The following is a 22,807-nucleotide window of genomic DNA, read 5'->3' on the forward strand; positions in this document are numbered from 1 at the left end:
ATAAGCAACTTGGGTCCTAAGTGGTCCTTGAGATTTACTGCAGACCCACTGGGCAGGTAGAGCTCAGGCAACATAAGGATGTTTGAGTAATCTTATAGCAGAGAGATTGGGCATGGGAGAAACCTTTATCACTTTTATTCAGTGTTACTGCACAATGTTTCTATAAAAGCTATGCACTAACATAGAAGTAGATACCAGATTTCATTACCTGTGCAAAATACAACTTTAACTTCTTCCCTCTGAACTGTGTTTCATGCAGCTCTATTCTGGCACGAGCAGCTGATTTGGGACTACTAAAATTTATCCGCACACGCCTGAAGCTTTTAAACTGCTGGAATGTCACGCAGTCATCATAGGCACGGAACAAGCCTTCAAATTTTTCCTGCAAATGAAAAAGAAATAATGCTGAAGATTAACTTTGTGCTCTGTCACATCAGTCTGTGCCCAAGGATAATCTGAAACTTGACAACAACTGTTTAACTAGGAGGTTTCAGCCTGGGGCCTTTGGGGGTGGGTGTCCACAGACTAATAAGGGCTCTGTAAAAAGACACTAAGGAAAGCACTGGTCTGGAAGTGCTGAACTCTGCAAAATGTTTGGGGGAAGGAGTCTTCGAATTGAGAACCCAGCAGCTATTGAACTTCTCCTAAAAGTTGAGCAAAACTGCGACAGTGACTTATGAAATGAAGCTGAAAAGGGCATATGACTGAAAAGACCAGACAACTGTGGTCTTATCTGTACAAAAGCAAACATTGTGCTGAATTACAATGGAGTCAGCAGACAGAGTCAGGTGCACTGTAACTGAGGGTTACATTCACATCAACACTGCAGGGTCATTTTGTATTGCATGTTATGTTTTTCTAGATGTTTTGGCATTTAAATACTTAGTGCAGATACACACTCATTCCTTGAGAGTTCCTGTAGCAGCAGAGAAAAAGTAAATAACTGAAAACAGTGACCTGTCCCAAAGACAAATTTCAGGCTTAAAAATGTTCAGCTGTAGAACTCCATGTTCAAAAGCACATGACACAAATACGGATATTTCAACATTGTAAAAGAAGGGTCGGAAATGTACCACATCTATGGACCTAGAGATCAGCAGAAATTCAAGGTATGTTAGCAGCCTTGGAAGATCAGACTCTCTCTGCAATTTCTCTGTAAACTATGTGCACACAGCGGACTAGTTCCACATCATCAAATAAAACCAGAGTCCTTAAATTAATTCTGACACTTACACAGGTCTTTTCATTCACACAAGCATAGATTCATAAAATGTTAAGACTGAAAGGGAGCCGTTATCATTTAGTTTAGCCTTTGTGCTTACTCAGTTTTTAGACTACCACCCAGTGAGTCTCACATAAAGTCCTAGTATCTTAACTACTGCAACCCAGACTTGGAAGTCTTAGAAGATGGATAATCAGCCAGAGCAAAGCCCCTTCTTTTAAGAGTTCTTTAACCTGAAAAAAACAGTGTTTGAGATGATTGACCACACCATTTCACACGCTGAGGGCTATTATGTCAGGTGTTTGCATAATTACAGTAACCTGACGTTTTCTTTGATATATCTGCAAGTAAGCACTTCTTTCCTTCTCATCCAGGAAAACAATTTCTTATCCTTTAGAGTGGATAATTGGTAGAGGCTGCAGAAAGATGAAGCAGAAAATGCAATTTATGTAATCTCATTAATACTTCAGTTCTCATCTGTTGATCTTACAAGCAAGACAAAGAATCCAGAACTACTTAGAAAAATGTATCCTGCAGCACAGTGAAGCTGCATCAGGGAGCACCAATAGCACTGTCAGCATGATACATTTGTTAAAAAGTTAACTAGGAAAACAGACCAGTTTTGTGGCAAGGAGTATTAAACACTAATACGCATGTAGCAGATCTCCTTTCATTCACTGCCAACTCTGTGGTCTTCTTCCCCATAACTGATAGTCTATCTCTGGCACCCTTTCAAAGGAACCTCCCTGTGGTCTATTAAGCTTTCATGATTTTCATTTCATTTTGCCTGACCTCACTCACCTCTTCCTCTCACCACAGGAGATACTTTGGAGGAGGGGAAAAAATAAAAAAAAGAGAGGAGAGAGCTCAGTGGTTTGGTTGAGGGTGAATAAAGGCACGTAGTAATCCCACAAACAGCTTTAAGTTGATAGGTTTGTACAAGCCGGTCTAGTCATACCACCTAATGTTCAAATTGCTGACATTTCACACCTGAGTTATGTTTTTTAACTGCTTTGCTTACAGTTTTGCAAAATTCCATTTTCCTGAGCAGAACTCTACATCCAGTGACATTTGTATAAAGGTCAGCCAAAAGCAGCAGTCATCTCAGTCCTGTCCTGCTTGGAATTTTGATGCTACAACCTTCACAATGACCAGGGAAAGAGGGCTGGGGGAAGGGAGAGAAAGGGACAGGGGACCAGCATATAAGAAGGACTTATGCAGCGTTCAGAAACATGCAGTAGTGTGGATAATCTAAATAAAAGATAATAGTGACTGACTAATTAAAGCTTATGTCTTTATGTTACCTATATTACCTATTTCAGACTTCTTCAATTTTTTTTAAAAAGCACCTTGAAGTAAACAAACTTAAATACATAAATATATATATGAGAGAAATCAAGGTATTATTTATATATATACACATACATATGAGAGAGAGAGAGAAAGAGATGATCAAGATATTGTAATAGAACTCACACAAGCTAAAAATAAGGAGTAAGGTGAACATTTCCTAGTCCCCTGTAGTAGCTCTCAGTTTCCCTACAAGTTAACAATAAAAAAAAAAAAAATCATAGAAATTCATCATATAAAAAAAGTATTTCGCCAACAGTGGAAGAAACCATGCATGGACTTGTCTGAACGCTAGGAAGTAAGTATCTATTACAACTGACAATTTATTAGGAAACAGATTCTCCCTGTATCAACACAGCAGTATTTTCTTGCATCGGCCAGTCCTGTGTGCTGGCCCTCTTTTTGCACAGCATATATGACAATGTGGAACCTAGATCTTCGTTAGGGGCATAATGCAAAAGAAGGGAGAACGAGATTTCAAATGTGGGTCCAAGAACAGTGAGCACAAGGAATGTTCTGGGCACATTTCTGGACAATACTGAGACGTACTCTCATTAGGCACGGAAAGGGACAGATGGGAATATCTCTAAATAAAGCTGATTAAGTACTGGACGCCAAATGTAATACTGGGAGAACATTAAAGCACTATGGACTTTATTCTGCTTACTTTTCAATTTGATACTGGAGCAGCTTTAGAGATCCAGCTTTGATTAACACTCCTAAAAATGCCAGGGGGGAGGAGGGGAATGAAGCCCTCTATTTGATATTAATACAGGGCAATCTATCCACAGTTGAGACACATCTACTGCACTGACTCAAACTGCATCTCCCATTAAAAAGATTCATACATCTGAATTTTTCTACATTTTCAGCTGATAATAATAATGACCTCAGCAGAGGTCATTAATCATCAACTGCAGTTAATGGCCCTCAGCTGCATCTTGAGCCTCCCAGCTTGATATTAATTCCCATATGTCTTAATTGCTATTGCCTGTGACTTCTAATATCTGCTGAATGTACTTATCTCAATAAAAGTCTCAGAGTCATTCCAATCTCTAAGAAAATGTATCATATACATTTTAAAGACCTAAGCAAATTCCATCCCTTTCAAGTTTTGCGGCTAAATTATTCAAGACTCATAATCCCCTCAATTCAGGACTTTTAAAGCGCTTTTAGGATTCAGTATTTTTAAGATGCTTTTAGAAAATAAGTCTTCAAACTTTCAGAATACATTGAAAACTCCTGAAAAAAAATAAAGGAACATCCAAAGTTAAGCAGCAGAGTTGCTACTCTTAAAAAATCAAAATGCATAAAGTCATGAGCGATGCATTTATTTCTAGGATTTGGGCATGTCTTCATCCATCCCAGGTATGTCTCCGTGAGACCCAATTAATGCTCTGGGCGAATGTGAGTAGCCTTCATTTGACCAATACTGCAGAAGCTCTCACTTCTCCCTCCTGGGCTCCATGGCCTCTTCATCTCACTATTTCTTTGCCCAACACTGGGCACCTTTCCCCAGTTGTTTCCTGTCACCTTCCATCAGCCATCATTCACCACCTCTAGCAATTTCTAGAGTGGTTTTTTTTTTTTTTTTAATTAACAAAATTAGCGCAAAGTAGGAACATACTAATTAAGGCTGCTGATTACTCAAGCTTGATTGTTATCATTTACGACAACCAATGCAGAGGACAAACAGAGCACCATCCAAGGAAGAAGCGAGCACTGGAGTACAAGGTCAAAGCTGTGCACTCATGGACGAAAAACTTATTTCTACTACTAAATGGGAGCTCACCTGGGAACCAAGATCCTATAAGTCACATGATAGAAGTGATGAGTGAAATGCAGCCATAAGGAGGCAAACAAAATACTGGATGCATTTGGAAAAGTATTTCTAGTAAAGCATGTAAAGTATTAACAACATTATATGGAGCACTATTACACCTCATTAAAGATGCAGGTTTTGTTGCCTGTATCCCAGATAGATTAAGCCAAAGGGGAATAGATTCAGATAAAGGCTACAGGGAATGAACAACTTACTGAATAAGAAATGAAAATGCTTGGCTTATTTAGCAAAACAAAGCAAAGCCTGAGAGGAGATCGGACAATCATCAGTAGTTTACCAGAACTGTACAGAATAAAGACAAAGTATACTGTATAGACTGGAAGACTATGTTGGCATGAAACGAGTGGAAACAATTGGCATAATAAATAGGTTTAGGCTAGAAGTTAAAGAAGGTTTCAAACATCAGAGTAATGATCCAGAAACAACCTTCCAATTACAGCAGCAGTGGTGAATGATTTTTTTTTAAGATTGAATTTGGTTAGTTCATGTGAGGGACTATGACAAACTATGGACACAACAAGCATTGTAAAACATGACTGCCTGAATTAGCAAGTGAATTGGGTTCTGACACAGCAAGTTCCTGTGATTTATTTCCAAACATTTCTTTCATGAATAGCTCCACTGGTATTGTGTTCATTCAGGACAAAAGCCAAGGCCTAATTCAAATCAGTGGAAGTCTTTCCACAGACATCAGTGAGCTTTGGATTAGAGCCCTAGAACTCAGAACACAAATTACATTTTATTGTTCAGTGTGTTTACGCTCATTATCACCCTTGTTACACATTTGATTTAGGAGATGGCTGCGATTTAAAACTTTAGTCTAATCCTTTTTTGTAGAGTTTTGCAAGAAAATAAAGCAAGCATTTTTCCCATTTTAATTTTTCTTGTTCATGTATATAAAAGATAATCCAAGCAACCAACTGTATACAATAGGAAAACTGAGACATAATTGACAATTATGAAATATGTTTTCCCTGAAATTCGTTCTGTACCAGATATAAATTTCTCTGTAAGAAATAAACTCATCTCAGTTCTGTTTCCACATAGCCACACTGGTTACAACACTGCAGAAAGATGGAATTTCATAGAATATATGGAGGCCATGCACCAAAGAGTCTTCTAACAAAAACATTCTACCAACAGATTAATTCCCCATTTATAGCAAAAAGGATGGGCATACTGGTTAATTCTGGTTAATATAGAGGAGTCACTAAAGTGGCACACATTTTTAAAAAAATAATAATACAGAAGCCTAGAAAATATCAGCTGGAAGTAATTTCAGGAATGGGATATGTCAATGCCACATGAAAGGTACTGTAATGACCTAGTGTGGATATTGTGTATGGCTTTTCTCATCCAGGATGAAGGAAGATGGAGGCAAGCTGGAAGAGCAACAGAAGAAGACTGCAAGGATGATGAGAAGTGGTGAGCTTGTTACAGGTAAAGGTGGATGATCTTGCCTTGGGAAACAGAAACTAAGGTATGATGTGCTACATCTAAGTATAAAGAAATCAGTAAATGATGTGAAGGGAAAGGGATTATCCAAATTAAAACAACCAATAGTGTTGGTATGAAATGAAGACTGCCCATTAAGAAAAGATTTAGGCTCAAACTGAGGAGGTTATTTAGCACTAGACCCATAAAATTTCTAAGTGCCATTGGCCCAGAAGTAGCAAAAAGGCTAATTACTTTCATGAAAAGGACAGGAAGGAAAGATTACAGGACAGCAGTATGCATTTCTGTAGTACTGAAAAAAAAAAAAGAAAAAGGGCTTGATTTGTCTAATTAGAACTTTAAAGAACTGGGTTCACCTCAAGTGCTTTTAACAATTATTTCATGAGCCACAGAAAACAAGCAAGCAGTTTGATATAACTCATATGTGAAAATTCCTTAAATGGCAAGAGCTCCTGCAAGTAGCCAGTGTAAACAACAGCCTAATCAATGATCAAATTCTCTGCTTTTAAAAAGGTAAAACTTACCAGGAAACTTTGGAAGCACATATGAAAAAGCACTATTGATTCTCAGTTAAAATTCCAGGAGTGCTGAAAAGGGAGAAAATATTTTAAACCGATTATGATGATCATCAATAAAGAGCTCCCATGGTCCTGTTCTCATGCTTTTAAGAAATGGCAGGAGAATAAAAGATAAATTTATCATTCAGAGACCATCTTAAGGCACAGGTCTCCACCTCATAGCTTTTTATTTTATCTTTCACTGAAGGTAGCTGTAGCCAAGAGTGTCAGATCTGCCTACTCCCTCTTTACCAGTGAGACAGGTTATTATTTGAATAAAATATTCAGACTGAATACTACTGTCTGAATGTTGGTTTGTAGAAATTTTCTTCTGTTATCAAAGGGAATCCCTTATACAATCCCAGGTGGAAACAGCAACAAAAAAATGCAATAGAAAAATGTGTCCTTCCACCTGTCATTCATCAGGGTACACTTTAAGATGGTAACATTTCTACATGTGAGAAATTTTGGAAGGGGGGGGGGGGGGGGGAAGAGGGGAACACTAGGTATTTTGTCAGGTTACCAGAATTACAAAGTAGTCTGCAATGACCGCCTCATTACCGTACTGTCTAAAGTGTGTTTCTCACCTTGAAATTCAGTGCAAAGTTCTGCTCGTCTCTTCCTGAAGTTAGATTAGAGCACTGAGATAGGAGTGAAAAGAGCTTGGGTTTATTTATTTACGTTAAACACAGCACTAACTAACCTCTTCCAAATTTTCACAATTGCCTCAGTACCCAAACAAATCAACCCAGGTTTGCTACCCCAGTTCATGCAGTTTGTTGTTCTGTGCTTGGCTTTCTGTTGTTTTTAACGGGTGAAGGTCAGGTAAATTGTGAGCCAAAGATGAAAAGAAACAGTATGGGCCAAAACAAATTGGACAAGTTGGACTTAGAGAGGGGCGGGTTAAAAAAATGCATTAAATGTGGCTCTCTCCAGTTAAATCAAGACCAATTTGCTTGCAGTATTGCAATCCTGTTAATGTTAAGGGGGATCCTAATACCTTTAAGTTCTACTACGTAAAGAATACACATTTTGTATTCCAGATGTGATGCTAAGTGACCTTGTTGCTCTGCTCTTTGTAGTGAACCAACCCTAAACAGAACACACGTTGGCCACAAAGCATATCTGCCCACAGCCCTGGTCCATGGCTCACACATGCTGCCATGTTACCCTTACATGCTAGGGCTGTTTTGGAGGCATCTGCATAGAACTTCTAGATCCTGAAGGCCGCATCCAGGATTTTGCCTTCATTTTGTACCAAAATCATTCTGACACCAGAAATATTTGATATAATGCTTACAGATTCAGTGTCTTGTTCCAGAGACAGGCTTTGAGAAAGTGTAACAGACATCACACAGTGTGGTATAGACATTTGTAATTCATCATCTCACAAAAACTTGTGATGACAAAAATAGGTGGGAAACTGGAAGAAGCTTGATAGTTCCACCTCACACTGGGACTGAGGCAGCAAGAGCCATCCCTCATTACCAGTCCTCCTGCATGAAGACAGTCCACCAGGGCATGATAGCACTGCAATAGCACTGCAAACCTCCTGGTACACAAAACAAGACAGACTCGCCTCTTGAAAAAGCAGCTGAAATAAATACATTTATGTTCAGCTCCAACTCATCAGCACAACAAAAAGTACAGAGATAATATCTGCCCCAAAGCTTAATGGAAACAGCATTCACATTTCGGAAGAGGCTGACAAATGTCAGGGGCACAGAATTTTGCTGCGTTGCCTTTTCTGTTTTTAACCAGCTCACATCCCTGTTTACCTCAATGTGACGCACATTCCTCCTGCTTAGCTCCACTGATCTGGAAACCAAAGGCTCCTTCAAGATGAAATAAATTGTTCCTGTGGCAATGCCAAGGGGGTGATTTAATATAGTTTGGAGACTTCTCAATTCAATTTCACACCCAACAATTGAGCTAAAAGAAAAATCCACACTTTACATTTATTCTTTATATGAGCACTGCTATTTTACTGTATCACCAGCAACAGCTTTTCTAAGCACTCCATATTTGAAGTACTCCAGTTCCAGATGCCATATTAGCTCCCTGAAACACTAGGAGTGCTCTTTCAAACCAGCTGGCCAAGTGCACACTATATGACTTGATCTATTAGTCTCACCCCCCCAGTACTAGGAAGTGTTCTGCAGAGACATCGTTCTTTGTTCTCTGAGAAGCTACTTTTGATTCCTGTGCTAGCTACCATTTTGTGCAACATCACTCAATGCTGTCTTTTTTTTCTCTTTTGCGTCATATTTGGCAGTGAAAAAAAGGCAAGAACAGGTTTGTGAAGGATTTAATGCAATTTCTGTTTTCCAAATAGCAGCTTACATTTTGGCTCTAGAATGATAAAAATAATGCTAATAACAAAGACATGAAGAAGTCCAAGGAGCTCATCTGCATTGGATTTAAGAATGTACATAGTACAATACCGGCTATCAATTTTGTCTTGTTGCTGCAAACATTTAAGCCCAACAATTAATTGGTAGCACAAGGAAAAAAAATACTGTGTATATGTTTAGCCTGTTTCAGTAATTCCTAAAGTTCCTATTATCTTAATTTAGCAAACAAAACTAAGGAAGAAAAAGAACCTTAATAAGTTTTTACCAATAGCTGCTATGTTTGTATCACTAAGGGTGTTCCAGTAGGAGCAGACTGGTGCTGAGGACTTTCTGATTAGGTGCCATGGAGTGAATGCTCATTAGGAGCTGGAGCATATTAGGCACACTACTGGAGAGCATCTTCTATATTAATTTCATCTCAAAGATATCCAGTTCATGAACTGCTCTGTGATGTGAACAAAAAGCACAGTTAAATAAGATCAACAGGAAAGTTGCCTCATGAGAATCCCCAGCTTAGACTAAAAATGCTAATGTAGACATACACAAGTATTTCTCATAAGAATAGTTAGCCGGCACTCCTGGAAAAGCCAAAAAAAAACCAAACCAAAAACCAACCCCAAATTGAAGTGCTAGGGACAATAATAAGGGACTGGTAGTCGAACTTGTGCACGAAACTAGGATTAAAGTTATGCATTATGAGAAGTTGTTTGAAAAATATTCATACTAACTGTACAAACGAAGGGACTGTAAGAAATGCTAGATAAACATCCACCTTCTTATTGCACTATTTTGCATTGATCTTTGACAATGTAAGTTTCATCTGCTCAACCCTTCTGAGGTATACCACTCTCCTCTTCTGTGTGGTGACACTGAGGTGAGGACAGAGTCACTTATAGTCACAGTGCCCACTTTTGGGCAACCATCGGAGTAGAACCAGTGTTTCTGTAACTCATTCAGAAGAATCTTTCTTCTACATGCATACAAAAACCAAGTCAGAGCATCTAGAAAGCTCAGTCTCTTAAAAATCTGTTACCGAGCCTGCTGAAGTGTCAGGGGACACGTCTGTCGCTGTCAGTGACGCAGAATCAGGACTTCACTGAACAGAATGCTAAATACAAGAATGAAATATAATAAAGTGAACACTGAGAGCTGAGAAACCTTGTTTTATTTATACTCTTGGAACTGTAATGTTGTAAAACAACCATAAAATACATACTATTCATTCCCTGTCTCTGTCAACCCAGTTAAACTAGACAAATAAACAAGAAAAAGCCATGGGACAGTTTAAACAAATAAAGTGCTTGCCTTGCCATTTCCTGATTTACTATTCTGCCTACAGTGATCAACATTTATAGCAGTTCAGCTGTTTCTCATCATGGTCATGGGGATTTTTTTTTCCCTTCTCTCTCCCCCAGCAACTCCAAACTGCACTAACATGACTAAAAATACAGTTTGAACTTGTCTGGATTTAGAAAGGACACTGACAATTTTGAAAGTGACTATTAAAAAAACCAAGCAAGAGAGTAGAAGAGAATCTCATCCTGTGCTCCTCCATAAATGTTGTTTAACTGTCAAAAAAAGGTACAAGGGAAAACTATTGACCCACCAATACATATCCATAGAAGTTTAGTAAAAAAATCTCTGCTAAAATGTAGCTTCAAATACAAAGGAAAACAGTCTACCGAGAGACAAAAACGTAGAAGTCAGTTTTCACTCAAGGCGTTAGTCTTACTTTGCACCTCTGCACTAAAACATAAAACAAAGAGCCTCTTACTACTCTCTTGCCTTTCTCCCCGCCACTGCAGCCCACAATGAGTGGGCAGAATCTGCAGTACTGTGACCACCGTCTAACACTCTGGTTGTACTATTTGTCTGTTTCTTATTCTTGCCAGTCTGTCTCCACCATCTGTCATTTGCCGTCTTACACTTAATTTGCAAATTACTCAAGCAGGTCTGTTGTCTCTATACATTTGAATAGCTCCTAAAAGCTACAGCCTCCAAGACTGGAGTCTCTTTATACAATAAAGATACATCGAGGACAATAATACACTATCTCCAGTTGAGTGACTGAATGGAGTCTGTAGCAAACCTACATAAACTACATGTGAATAGCATTTTAAGCTTAACAGTATACAAAAGAAGTATTAGAAATACACATACAAGGAAGAGATAAATTGAAAACTAAGAAAAAATCATCCTAAAAGGCTTTTATGATTCAATAAAGTCTCCTTCTGTAGCTTCCCAGTGAAAACCCATCTTCATCATCAATTATTTTTGCATATTTTCTTTTTAACCTATTTTGCTCTTTGTAGTCCTTCCTTCACTAATTGTTTATATGAAAACATTTGAGCTTGATGCACTTATTTGAAGGGAAAAAAAATGGTTTTTTACTATTACATAGGATATAGGCTTTTCTAATAACGGGAATTGTGCTACCAAAAATGGGAAGACACCAGTGTGTGGGGGTATGTGTGTATATATATATTAAAAAAAAAAAAAAAGAAAAAAAAGAGAGATGACAACTACAGGTAACAGTCTGTTCGTCCTAACTTCAAATGGCAGAACTTCCATAGACTAAAATGATGATATTGACACATTGCACTCAAAGAGGCAACTATAAGAGATTGCAAGTATATCATTCTCCCACATTCACTGATCGGTGCCCTCAGAGGAGCCTCAGATGAACTATAATCTGCTGGGTATAAATGATCTTAATGCTGTTATCACCCTAAGAAGTTTACTGTGATTTTGATTTTGCAGATCATGGAAGAAAATAGATGGAAAGTATCTGCATAAAAAGAGATGATGCACTCTTCCCTCCATGCTTCTTCTATACTGTCACTGTAACACCCATTTCAGCATTGTCCTACAAAAAAATCAAAGATGCTTTCCAGTCTGAATAAACTTCACTGAAAAAAAATGTGCTTGAAATATTTTTACACTTAGAGAGGCTGTCTTCTCCCCCATCAGATGTCTCACTTGTTAGAGGACTCCAGGATCCCAAGCTGCACAGATGCTGAAATACCAAAGAAATGCTGTACATTGGTCTACCTGCCTAATTAAAAAAATTGCAACAGTGTATTTTCATTTCCAATATATACCACAATGCTTAATTAGCCTCTAGAACTTCATAGTGTTACAGTACCTAATGAAATCAAGAATTTAGCACATGTCAGAAAATTGGGCTTGTGTAGGCCAGAAGAGAGATTTTGGGCAGACTTGGTAAGCAGTTTCCCAGCACCCAAGAAGGGGTTACTGAGATGACAGAGCCAGGCTCTGTATCAGGTACATAAGGGCAGAAGAAGCAGCAATGGTTTCTATGTGCCTCAACAGCCGCTAGTACTGTCCACTACTAGACAGGATATGGACAAAGGAATTTCAGTCTTACAGTGATATAATTGTTTTATTAGGCAGATGGAAGAAACCCCAGGGTGAAAAAGCAAATATTCCTGACCAAACTGCTCCCATGTCATTTTTCAACCAACTGGATAATTTCCAGTTGGCACGGATTTTGTTTAGAAACAAGAATTGGAAAGTAGACTAATCCTATCTTACAGCTAAACCCAGCACTGTTCTTCATCAAAATCATTTTCATTTCCTGATGTGAAAAATATAGCAGTAACAGCATGATATTAAAATGATACTGGACTGGCATTATGAAACTGAAGCCGCTCTTCAAAGAAGCTTGTATCCAGAGCAATCGGTAAGAAGGCAACAAGCCCAGTGACTGGCAAGCAGAGTGGTAACCAAATGTAGGTTTTATTCTTTTTATGAACAAGTTTTTTTAAAAATAAGTAGGACGTATAAAAATAATTAGTACCCCGTAGAGTCCAGTTTCTTGCCCTGCAGCACTGTTTCACACTGTCTCTGTGTCAAAGAAAGGTACATGCCTTGTGAATGCCATTATGTAAGTCTATAATCTGTGTATCTGCAGTGGGAGACAAACATGTAGACTTGAGGAGTCTGGCTTTGAGGTCAGTGAGGTTTTTGATTGAGATCTATTTGGTGCAAACAGATTCTAAGTGACATAAGAAGATGTGGGACTACTGATTTCGGGGGGAACTAGTCAGTCAAAATAAAGGGAAGCAACCTGTTCACTACTGAGGTTACATCTTCAAATGCCAGAGGTCTCCCAGACCACTCAACCTGATGCACAGACTATACCTGAATCCAGCTGCAAATCACTACACTGCAGAAGCAGTGTCAGTTGTAGCCTCAAGAATAGAATTTACACTTTTCAATTTCAGTTGAATTGTTTACTTAATCAGTATGGGATACTAATATTTAATTAAGAACAAATTATCAATTAAAAGTGAACAAGTTTTATCCTACAAGTCCCTTAGTGCAGTCCAAAGACTCCTGCCAAGAGGTATTTAAATCGGAAACACAGCAGATCCATACTTGCTACATATAAACCTCAAATTTGATGGAAAACATTTAGGGGAAAATAAATCAAAAGAGGTTGAAAGCAAGGGTACCTTCCTATAGACAAGTGGTCTCAAAATAGAGTAGTTCAATATATACCAATCTGCAGCTATTATCAACCACATACTTTATTTTACACAGAGATATACACTCCTATTAATTACCATTTTACCATACCTATACCAATTACTTATTCCCTCAATGGGTTTGCGTGGCAAGGTTTTGGTAGCGGGGGCGGGGGGGGGCTACAGGGGTGGCTTCTGTGAGAAACTGCTAGAAGCTTTCCCCATGTCCGACAGAGCCAATGCCAGCTGGCTCCAAGATGGACCTGCCACTGGCCAAGGCTGAGCCCATCAGCGACAGTGGTAGTGCCTCTGGGAGAACAGATTTAAGAAAGGGAAAAAAAGCTGCTGCGCACAGAAACTGCAGCCAGAGAGAGGAGTGAGAACATGTGAGAGAAACAGCCCTGCAGACCCCCAGGTCAGTGAAGAAGGAGGGGAGGAGGAGATGCTCCAGGTGCTCCAGCAGAGATTGCCCTGCAGCCCGTGGGGAAGACCATGGTGAGGCAGGCTGTCCCCCTGCAGCCCAGGGAGGTCCACGGGGGAGCAAATCTCCACCTGCAGCCCGTGGAGGACCCCACGCTGGAGCAGGGGGATGCCCAAAGGAGGCTGTGACCCTGTGGGAAGCCCATGCTGGAGCAGGCTCCTGGCAGGACCTGTGGCCCCATAGAGAGAGGAGCCCACGCTGGAGCAGGTTTGCTGGGAGGACTTGTGACCCTGTGGGGGACCCACGCTGGAGCAGTCTGTGCCTGAAGGACTGCAGCCCGTGGAAGGGACCCACACTGGAGCAGTTTGTGAAGAACTGCAGCCTGTGGGAAGGACCCACGTTGGAGAAGTTCGTGGAGGACTCTCTCCTGTGGGAGGCACCCCACTGTGGAGCAGGGGACGAGTGAGGAGTCCTCCCCCTGAGGAGGAAGGAGCAGCAGAGACAACGTGTGATGAACTGACCCCAACCCCCATTCCCCGTCCCACTGCGCTGCTGGGGGGGAGGAGGTAGACAAACTCAGGAGTGAGTTAAGCCTAGGAAGAAGGGAATGGTGGGGGGAAGGTGTTTTTTAAGATTCGGTTTTATTTCTCATTATCCTACTCTGATTTGACTGGTAATAAATTAATTTTTTTTCCCCAAGTCAACTCTGTTTTGCCTGTGATGGTAACTGGTGAGTGATCTCCCTGTCCTTATCTTGACCCATGAGCCTTTCGTTATATTTTCTCTCCCCTGTCCAGCTGAGGAGGGGCACTGATAGAGTGGCATTGGTGGGCACCTGGCATCCAGCCAGGGTCAACCCACCACATTCCCAAAGTAAATTCTCCTTATCCAAGACATTTTAAACCTTTTCTTAAAGTCCATCTGCTCTGCTTCTGTTTCACTATAAAACTATATAATCTATAAAACTATATAAACTATAAACCTATATAAAATAGTTAAAGCTTAAGCAGAAATTTTAGCAAACACCGAGCCAATGACATTCAAAAATATTCTGCATTGTTTTCTAGGATGCAGTATGCATTGTATAATCTCCTGTTTTGGGACTGCTACTGTGTGCCAAGCAAATGTTTTTATTCAGCAGTACTTAGTGATACCAAGCTCTTTGCCCTACCCCAAGAAATATCACTACTTTGGGAGTTAAAATTGTGGGCAGGAAGCTTAGATCACTACAGTTTTCCAACAGTTTGTCTAGTTATCTGCTACAAAAGCAAGAAATAGATATCTAAATATCTTTCCTCTTTATTCATTTATTTAAAAAAATTCAGACAAAAATGCATCAACTTCCCAAACCTCTAAAACTTTAAGTATGCCAATAATTTACTTCAAACATAAGCAGCATGCTTATTACTGTTATGGCCCAGCATTTGGCCTTGCTCCCAGCTGTCGTGATTAATAAGAATTGTTTTTAGTTCAACGATTCTCAGATTATGGTTCAAGGACTAGCAGTCGCCTGCAGAAATCTGGCTGGTCGCACAGTCCTGGAATTACTCTAATATAATCAGCTGTTTCTAAACATAAAGGTACTACCTTTCACACTTCAGTAGTTTTCTTCTTAGGATCTGTAAACAAGATAGCAACATGAAATCTCATTTTTAGACAAAAAAATGTGCATCTGAAAAGTCTAACCAGCCTGAAGAGACAAACGGTGCACCTGCGATAGCAAGCTTACTTTACTTAGACTGACCGGCGGCCACATTAGCACAGAATCCAAACTAATAAACTGCTACTCAACAGAATTAACCTGCCCAGCAACAAAGTACCAAAGAAAGAGACTCTAAGTGATACATACTGTCATCCATATGTCTGGAAATTACCTGTAGGGAATTGTATCCTGGGCTGCATAAAAGGAAGGGTGGCCAGCCGGTTGAGGGAGGTGATTGTCCTCCTCTACTCCACTCTGGTGAGACCCCAGTTGGAGTACTGCGTTCAGCTCTGGGGTCCTCAGCACAGGAAAGACATGGACCTGTTGGAGCGGGTCCAGAGGAGGCCACAAAGATGATCAAAAGGATGGAACACCTCTCCTGTGAGGAAAGGCTGGGAGAGTTGGGGTTGTTCAGCTGGGAGAAGAAAAGGCTCCAGGAAGACCTTATTGCAGCCTTACAGTACTTACAGAGAGCTTATAAGAAAGATGGAGAAAGACCTTTTACCAAGGCCTGTAGTGACAGGACAAGGGGCAATGGTCTTAAACTGAAAGAGGGTAAATTTAGATTGGACATAAGGAAGACATTTTTTATGATGAGGGTGGTGAGACACGGGAACGTGTTGCCCAGAGAATTTGTGGATGCCCCATCCCTGGCAGTGTTCAAGGCCAGGTTGGATGGGGCTTTGAGCAATCTGGTCTAGCAGAAGGTGTCCCTGGCCATGGCAGCAAGGGTGGAACTAGATGATATTTGAAGGTCCCTTCCAACCCAAACCATTCTGTGATTCTACATTTGTTTTGATCACAAAAGCATGATACTGATGACTATTACTCACTGCAGTTCATTAGAATTTGTGAGATTTGCTTCACACAACTCTTCAGACACATGAATTTCTTCATACAGTTGTGATTTTGATTTCTTTTCAGGTGTACTCCTTTGCACTGAATTTCATCCTGTTGCTTAATTAAAGGTTGTTCAGAATGTTGACCCTGCCCCACCAGCATGGTGTCATCCACACATTTTTTTAAGGTTTTTCTCTGTTGACTAGCGTCATTAATCTTGACCTGGTTCCAGGAAGAAACATGTGAGCTTATCTACTTAAATGCCTTCAGTGTTTGAGAGGGAACTACTTCTGCTTTGGACACTTTTCAAACAACTACGCACCCATTTTATGGAAATTATATTTAGACTGTAGATCACTTATGAAAATCACTGGAACAGCCTGAAAGCTTTAGTCAAAATATCCACCTTCCACGTCTCCTTTATCCCAGTTATCCAGTTGCCCTCTCAAACAAGGCAGGCATATTGATTTGACATGATTTGCTCTAGACAACCCAGGCCTAATTACTTCCAAAGTACTTACAAACTTATTTCCAAAATTCAAGTTAGATAAAAATATCTGTAATTATCCAGGCCTTTCTCCCCCTCCTCCTTTTAAACAGAAATGCTATTTCTTTCCATCTCCCATCCTCAGCAGTCTCTCTGTAACCTGTGAATTCTCAAAGATAATTTCAAATAGTAGAAAGATTATTTCAACTATATCATAAAGCATTCTTTGGTAGATTTTATCAGGTCCTGTACACTTGAATAACTGTCTTACCTCTGTATTTTTAGCAGTTTTTCTCTGTTCTGGCCATTACTAGGGTTGTTTTTTTCTGTTAATTTAGCTCATTATCTGTCAAGCACTTTATATAACACACATGGAATCAGTCACACCGTAAACCTCCCCACACTGTTTGTTATGTATGTATCTTGCCGTTAATGGATTTGCACATTGTTTTCCTCTTCTTTTTATGCATCACAAGACTTTCCTTGTTCTTATTTAAATCCTCTGCTAATTGAAATTCATTTTATGATTTTGCACACTTGGTTTTCACTTTATATATAAATCCTTAAACTGTTGTAAAGCAAAAGGAGTATCTGATCTGGCCATAACAGTCTCTTAATGTACATCCCATCTGTCCTTCGCATCAGGACAGATAATCTCCATTATGCATTCAAACACGCCTCCTTAACTGCTAATTCTCATGCACTTCTCTGTCTCTCAGATAATCTTCTTAGGAGACACTATTTACCAGCTCCATAAGGTTGCTGAAAAGTACTAAAAAAAAAAAAAATTTCCATCTGATCTAAGACTTACTTTATTTCAAAAGCTTACTTCAAAGTAATTTTCACCAAAAGTACTTGCCATTATTAATTTCTTCCTTAAATGCTAAGATCAAAATCAAAAATCAAAACCAAATTACCCACCTCCATTTGCTGAAAGAAGTGTGCCCAGAACATTTTCATAATTTTGATATATCACATCTTACTGTATCACTTATTGGTTGGATACTTTTAACAATTTAGAAATAATAGTTATTTATTTCTAGTATCATCTACCACACTGGACAGAAACAACATGGGAAAACACACAATTCCTTCTTGCATTCCAGAAGGATGAAGCAGAAAGGAAGATAGAGAAGGTAGGAATAAGTTACACTAAAAGAAAATAGATTGGGGGGGGGGGGGGTGTTAGGGTTTACAAAATATTTTCTGTTCCATGCATGCCTATGTGTCTTAGTCTAGCCACATTCAATCATCTAATTCCTTGTAAGACATTTAACAGCAAAAAGTTTTGAGGAGGGAGCTGAAAGGAGAGCAGCAGCAGCAGCCCAGAGTAAGAGTTCACAAAGGGATTTTGTTAACTGGAGGTGGAAGAGAAGCCTGTGGGAGATGCTTTCAGGAAAGTAGAAAGCTGTCAAGATTAATTTACCTAAGGTTTCAATCATGCTAACACCTGCTTGGTGAAAGCTTTTTCACAAAGTCCTCCTTTTTTGACCATCACCAGATTTTTCTGGCATCTCGTCTCAGCTTCTGCTCTTAAAGTCCTTAAATCATTCTGCTACATCATGAGAAGTCAAAGTCATCTGTTCTCACCTTGGTCTTCCATTGATTATTCTTGTTTTCATCAATTCTCCCTCCATCCCAACTTCTCTGCTGCTGTCACCCACTCAATTAGAAGGCCTGCCACAACCTACCTCCCTGCCCCAGCCTCCACAAGAGTTTTCTCCATACTTGGTCTTGCACCACAGAGGCTACTTCTGATGGGGGGAAAAAAAACCCCACAAAACCCCCCCACGAAAACAGCGCCCTATCATCATACTGACTTTCCTCTGAAACACCGTGCTCCCCTTCCTCATTTCAGCCACCTTTTTGAATAACTAACTGCTTTCCTCCTCCGTCAGGTTAAAACCACAGCTCAGGACTTCCACCTACAACCTGCTCCCCTTAAAGATACTGGTTTCTCTTAAATAAACATTCCTCTTTGAGGAAGAAAGGCCATTTCTGATGGTTGGTTGTTTTGGGGCTTGGTTTTTTTATCAGCACTAGCAAATGAAATAATAATCCCCCAAACAAACCAAAACAACCCCCCTCCCAAAACAAACAAAAAAACCCGCAAAAACAACCAAAAGGACCCACACCAAACCAACAGCTACAGACAAGTGGTGATTAAAACAAATTTCCCAGTATAGTTCTAATTATTTAGACAATGAAAAAGTTTGTATTCTTATTGGTTTAGTTACTGGTTTTCTCTGAGAAACATGGAAAAGTAACCAAAACTGAATGAACCTTGTCATCAAGCAAGAGAATACACAGCAAAGGATGATGAAACTTGAGGCTGGTAAACTTGGAGTAAGACTTATACAGCAAATGAAACAATCTTATTCTTATCTCCTCCATAAACGGAACATCTTTTCTTGAGGGGATTAGCAGTTCTTTTACCATAATTTGTTCATCTGCCTGCACAACAGCACATCTGACCTACATGAACAAAAGGACAGATGAGATTTCTGTAAGGTTACCACTTCTCTGGCCATGACATGGGTATAACACAGCAGAACTCAATGTTGCATGATTCAGCTGTCTGAATGCCTCCGCCTTTTATGGCCAACATAACAAGATTACTCACTGCAATATATGAAGCAGACAGATACTTCCGCAAGTGACAAATTGAGCTGAAGAAATTACCGTGTACAGCTGCCTGCTGATACTGCTCTGAGCACAATAGGTTCATTGTGTTTCTCAGCTCAGTGACTATTATTTCAACAGATAGGACGATCTGGTGCTGCAAAACTGGAGGCTCTTCCATGCTGCAGTACATTTCTCCTGCTAAATATGAAGCCATCCTGCAAGATAAAGTCCATCTCTCCCTCCGGATGCTGCCAGAATCTCAGGCAGATTCTGAAAGGCAGCAGGTTTGGGCTAATTCCAAAAAAACCCCAAAAACCAGCTAGTAACTAAGCAAAGCCCCTTGCTCTCTGGAAAACATCTAGAGCCCAAACAGCATTTGAGATTGAACATCTACAGAACCTCACTGTTAAAAATAAGGATTATTAATTACACCAGATGTGATACATTCCAATCCAGTTTCCTAATCAGAAAACTTATTTTCCAGTTCCTTAGTTCTCCATCTGGAAGTGAGAATACTTGGAACTTTTTATCTCTAACAACACTTTGAAGTTTTTCAGCAACTCCAGGAGTACAGAATAGACACACTGCCATGGAGATGCTGCTGCAGCAGCCAGCTCTGCACAGGCCCATCCAGCTGGTTTCCTCTTGCAGTTTGCTCTGCAGACACCTGCAAGGACAGTCGGGCTGTTTACTCCATCAGAGCTGCTACAACCAAAGGCTTCTCCTTGATTCAGCACCAACAGAAATTCCAAATGGGGGCAGTTAAATGCATCACAAGAACACTGATGTTGTGAGGAGGGGATCCGTGCTTTCAGGAACTAACATGAACGAAGCGGAAATCAGCCTGCATTCTAGGTGGAAAGCATAGGCTGGAGGCAAACTTGATGGCTGCATGTGCATTTTAGAAGCATTGTCAATGAGGAAAAAAAGGGGAGAAGTTTACTGTTTGGCCAGAAAAAATTAAAGGTATACTATCCTATACTGCAGATAGTGCAGAGGGCAGCTAAACTGCTATGCCTCAAGCTAGCAGCAACTGAGGCTCATCTATATGATCTACACAAAACAAGAGTCAAGACTCAACACTAGGAAGTCAGTAAATACAGTTACTTCAAGGAGGGTTAGACAGTACAGTCTCAGAAGTCTCCCGTGGGGGAAATTTTAATTCTGTTGGCATTTAGGGGAAGGTGCTTATTGACACTTAACCATATTAGTGGGGGAAATTTTCTGGAAAAGCCCACGCACGTAGTCCTGGCACCACTATAGATACGTGGATGGAAAACACAAAATCCTGCAGCAACTGAACACTGACTAGAGGCTTAGCTTGGCCAGTTCTGGACCTTGGCAGCTTGTGTGTTAGCCAAGTGTTTGATAAACTGTGGTACTCTTCTTGTTCAGCATCTGTTTGCCAAGGAAGAATTCACTGCTTGAGACCACACTGTCATGGTTGTTTGCATTCTAGCATATGATTAGATAATATCTTCCAAAGCAAATATGCTGTTTAGCACATGAACAATCAAAACTAAGTAGATTATCTAATGCCTTTGGTAGAATCACCCCCAGAAAATATTAAAGGAAGACTTGTCCAACCATAAAGATATCCATTAGTCTATGTGCAAAAAAAAAATTATTCAAGAGATACACACAAGGTTGGTGCAGACCTCTACCTCAAAACCTGCAACTTCTCTTAATATCAAAGCTTAGATCATGCTAAGCAGCAGCAAATGGTATCAGTAAAGCTTGAGACAAAATGTGCCCTTGAAAAACTTTTTTGAGAAAAACTGAAAGAATTTGGGTACTTCAACTCTCTAGGTTCTTCTGGGAATTCTAACCAAAGTAATTATTTAATGAAAAATCAGTATTGCACTTGCATCTCTAGCAGAAGTACCTCAATCTGTAGCTGTACTGATTAATTCTTCAAATCTGCTGAAGAAAATCATCATCTCTTCATTGCTCCTCACACAGGCTGGGCCATTTATCAGTATAATTGCAAGGTCCACCTTACCTTATTACCTGCCTTCGATTAATGCTGCACCTTCTAGCAACACATTCTAGCTTTTATTTATTTTCATCTGACCACAAATTGCTCATTGTCTAGTTATCCTTCTTAAAAGGAAATATCTTCGTGTGACTTCCAACAGAAAGGAGGATCAAAAAGAATACAAAAACCTCTGACTTGTTCTGCTGTTCAATCTTAGTATTAAAAGGGTGAAGAATGAGAAACAGAAAGCATGCCATATTCACAGGTGCATAAGCACCTGCAGCTGCCATTGACCTCCAGTGAAACAGCAGCATTCCCTTCTTCTGAGTCAAGAAAAAAGCAAATACAAATAATTGAAGGTAAGCTTGAAGGGCACATCGTGACCCTTAGAAGCCATACTGTTTTATCACTTCTTTGGAAACTTCTTAAAGAGTTCAATTGCCTTCACACAGGGGCTGTTAGAAGGACAAAGGCAAAGTCTAAACTATTTTTGTAGCACAGGTTACTGGCAGTGCCTCAGTCTGCAGTAGCACTGGGTGAACGAGACCCAGGTTTGCTGGACTCAGAGACTCTCAGCGCTGACACTGAAGCCATGCAGCAGGGTCAATGTCCTGGAAACAGCATTACAGCTTCTGGGACCTTTAGAAGAACAGCGAGAACAGGGCTACCATTAAATTAAAAGCAGAAAGTATCTCTCTGGACATGTACCTGCTTATTTAGGTACTAAATATTTCTGTTGCTTTTGAAATTTTTTCATATTTACAACGTAGCAACCAGTGCTTTATATAAAAAAAAGAGATATTACAAGCCTCTTAAGTGACATCTTTTATCTAACTCCCTTATTTTACATCATTTATATCAGTATTACAGCTTTTTGCATACTGTAGAAAAAGAGGTTGCACTTTGCTCTCCAAACCAAACAGTCCTATTTTGAAAGTGTTAATAGAGTAAATGAGCAAGAAGCTAAGTGTTTTCATTCTTCCTCTTTGTTACTTACTCTAGGTGAAGACAGTAAGCAGAGATCAAAAGACACATATATCTATTTCTCAGATTGCTGGATCTTGAAGATTTCACAGATTTCTGTGCACTGGGCAGCTGGCAGTATCCAGAGGAGCAGTAACACTCCTCCCTTTTTCTACAGCTTTCTTCACTTGACTCTAATCTCAGAGCACTTAAACTTTAAACCTCAGAACATCTCTGTGAATGAGCTGTTTTTACAAACGGAGAACTGGAGAGTTAAAAACACAAGAAGCTAGTTTGCGTTCGTACTCTAGACCCCAGAAGTTTAGATACTAAACCTCTCGAAGGCAACTGCAGGGCAATAACTATTCTCCAAGGCATTGATCCCAAACAACTAGTATTAGCAGTGTGCTAACTGGAGCATTTGAACTGAATAATGAGTTTACAGATTGACAAGAGATCCTGCCCCAATGGGGATTAATCCCCCAAAACAATACAGTGACAACAGGGAAACTATTTCTGC

The 22,807-nt window shown here is 39.8% G+C and overlaps 1 protein-coding gene across 2 annotated transcripts in view; it reads right to left on the reverse strand.

Annotated features, from left to right (window-relative positions):
* Positions 1-22,807, reverse strand: part of RCAN2 (regulator of calcineurin 2) — a 93,168-nt gene that overhangs the window by 16,985 nt on the left and 53,376 nt on the right. For both annotated transcript variants that reach the window (XM_075048986.1, XM_075048987.1), the window contains one exon: positions 209-382. In XM_075048986.1, coding sequence (XP_074905087.1) covers positions 209-382 — 174 coding nt within the window. The remainder of the gene's footprint in view (positions 1-208; positions 383-22,807) is intronic.

The sequence above is a fragment of the Buteo buteo genome, chromosome 17 (assembly GCF_964188355.1).
Source record: "Buteo buteo chromosome 17, bButBut1.hap1.1, whole genome shotgun sequence".
NCBI classification, from domain to species: domain Eukaryota; kingdom Metazoa; phylum Chordata; class Aves; order Accipitriformes; family Accipitridae; genus Buteo; species Buteo buteo.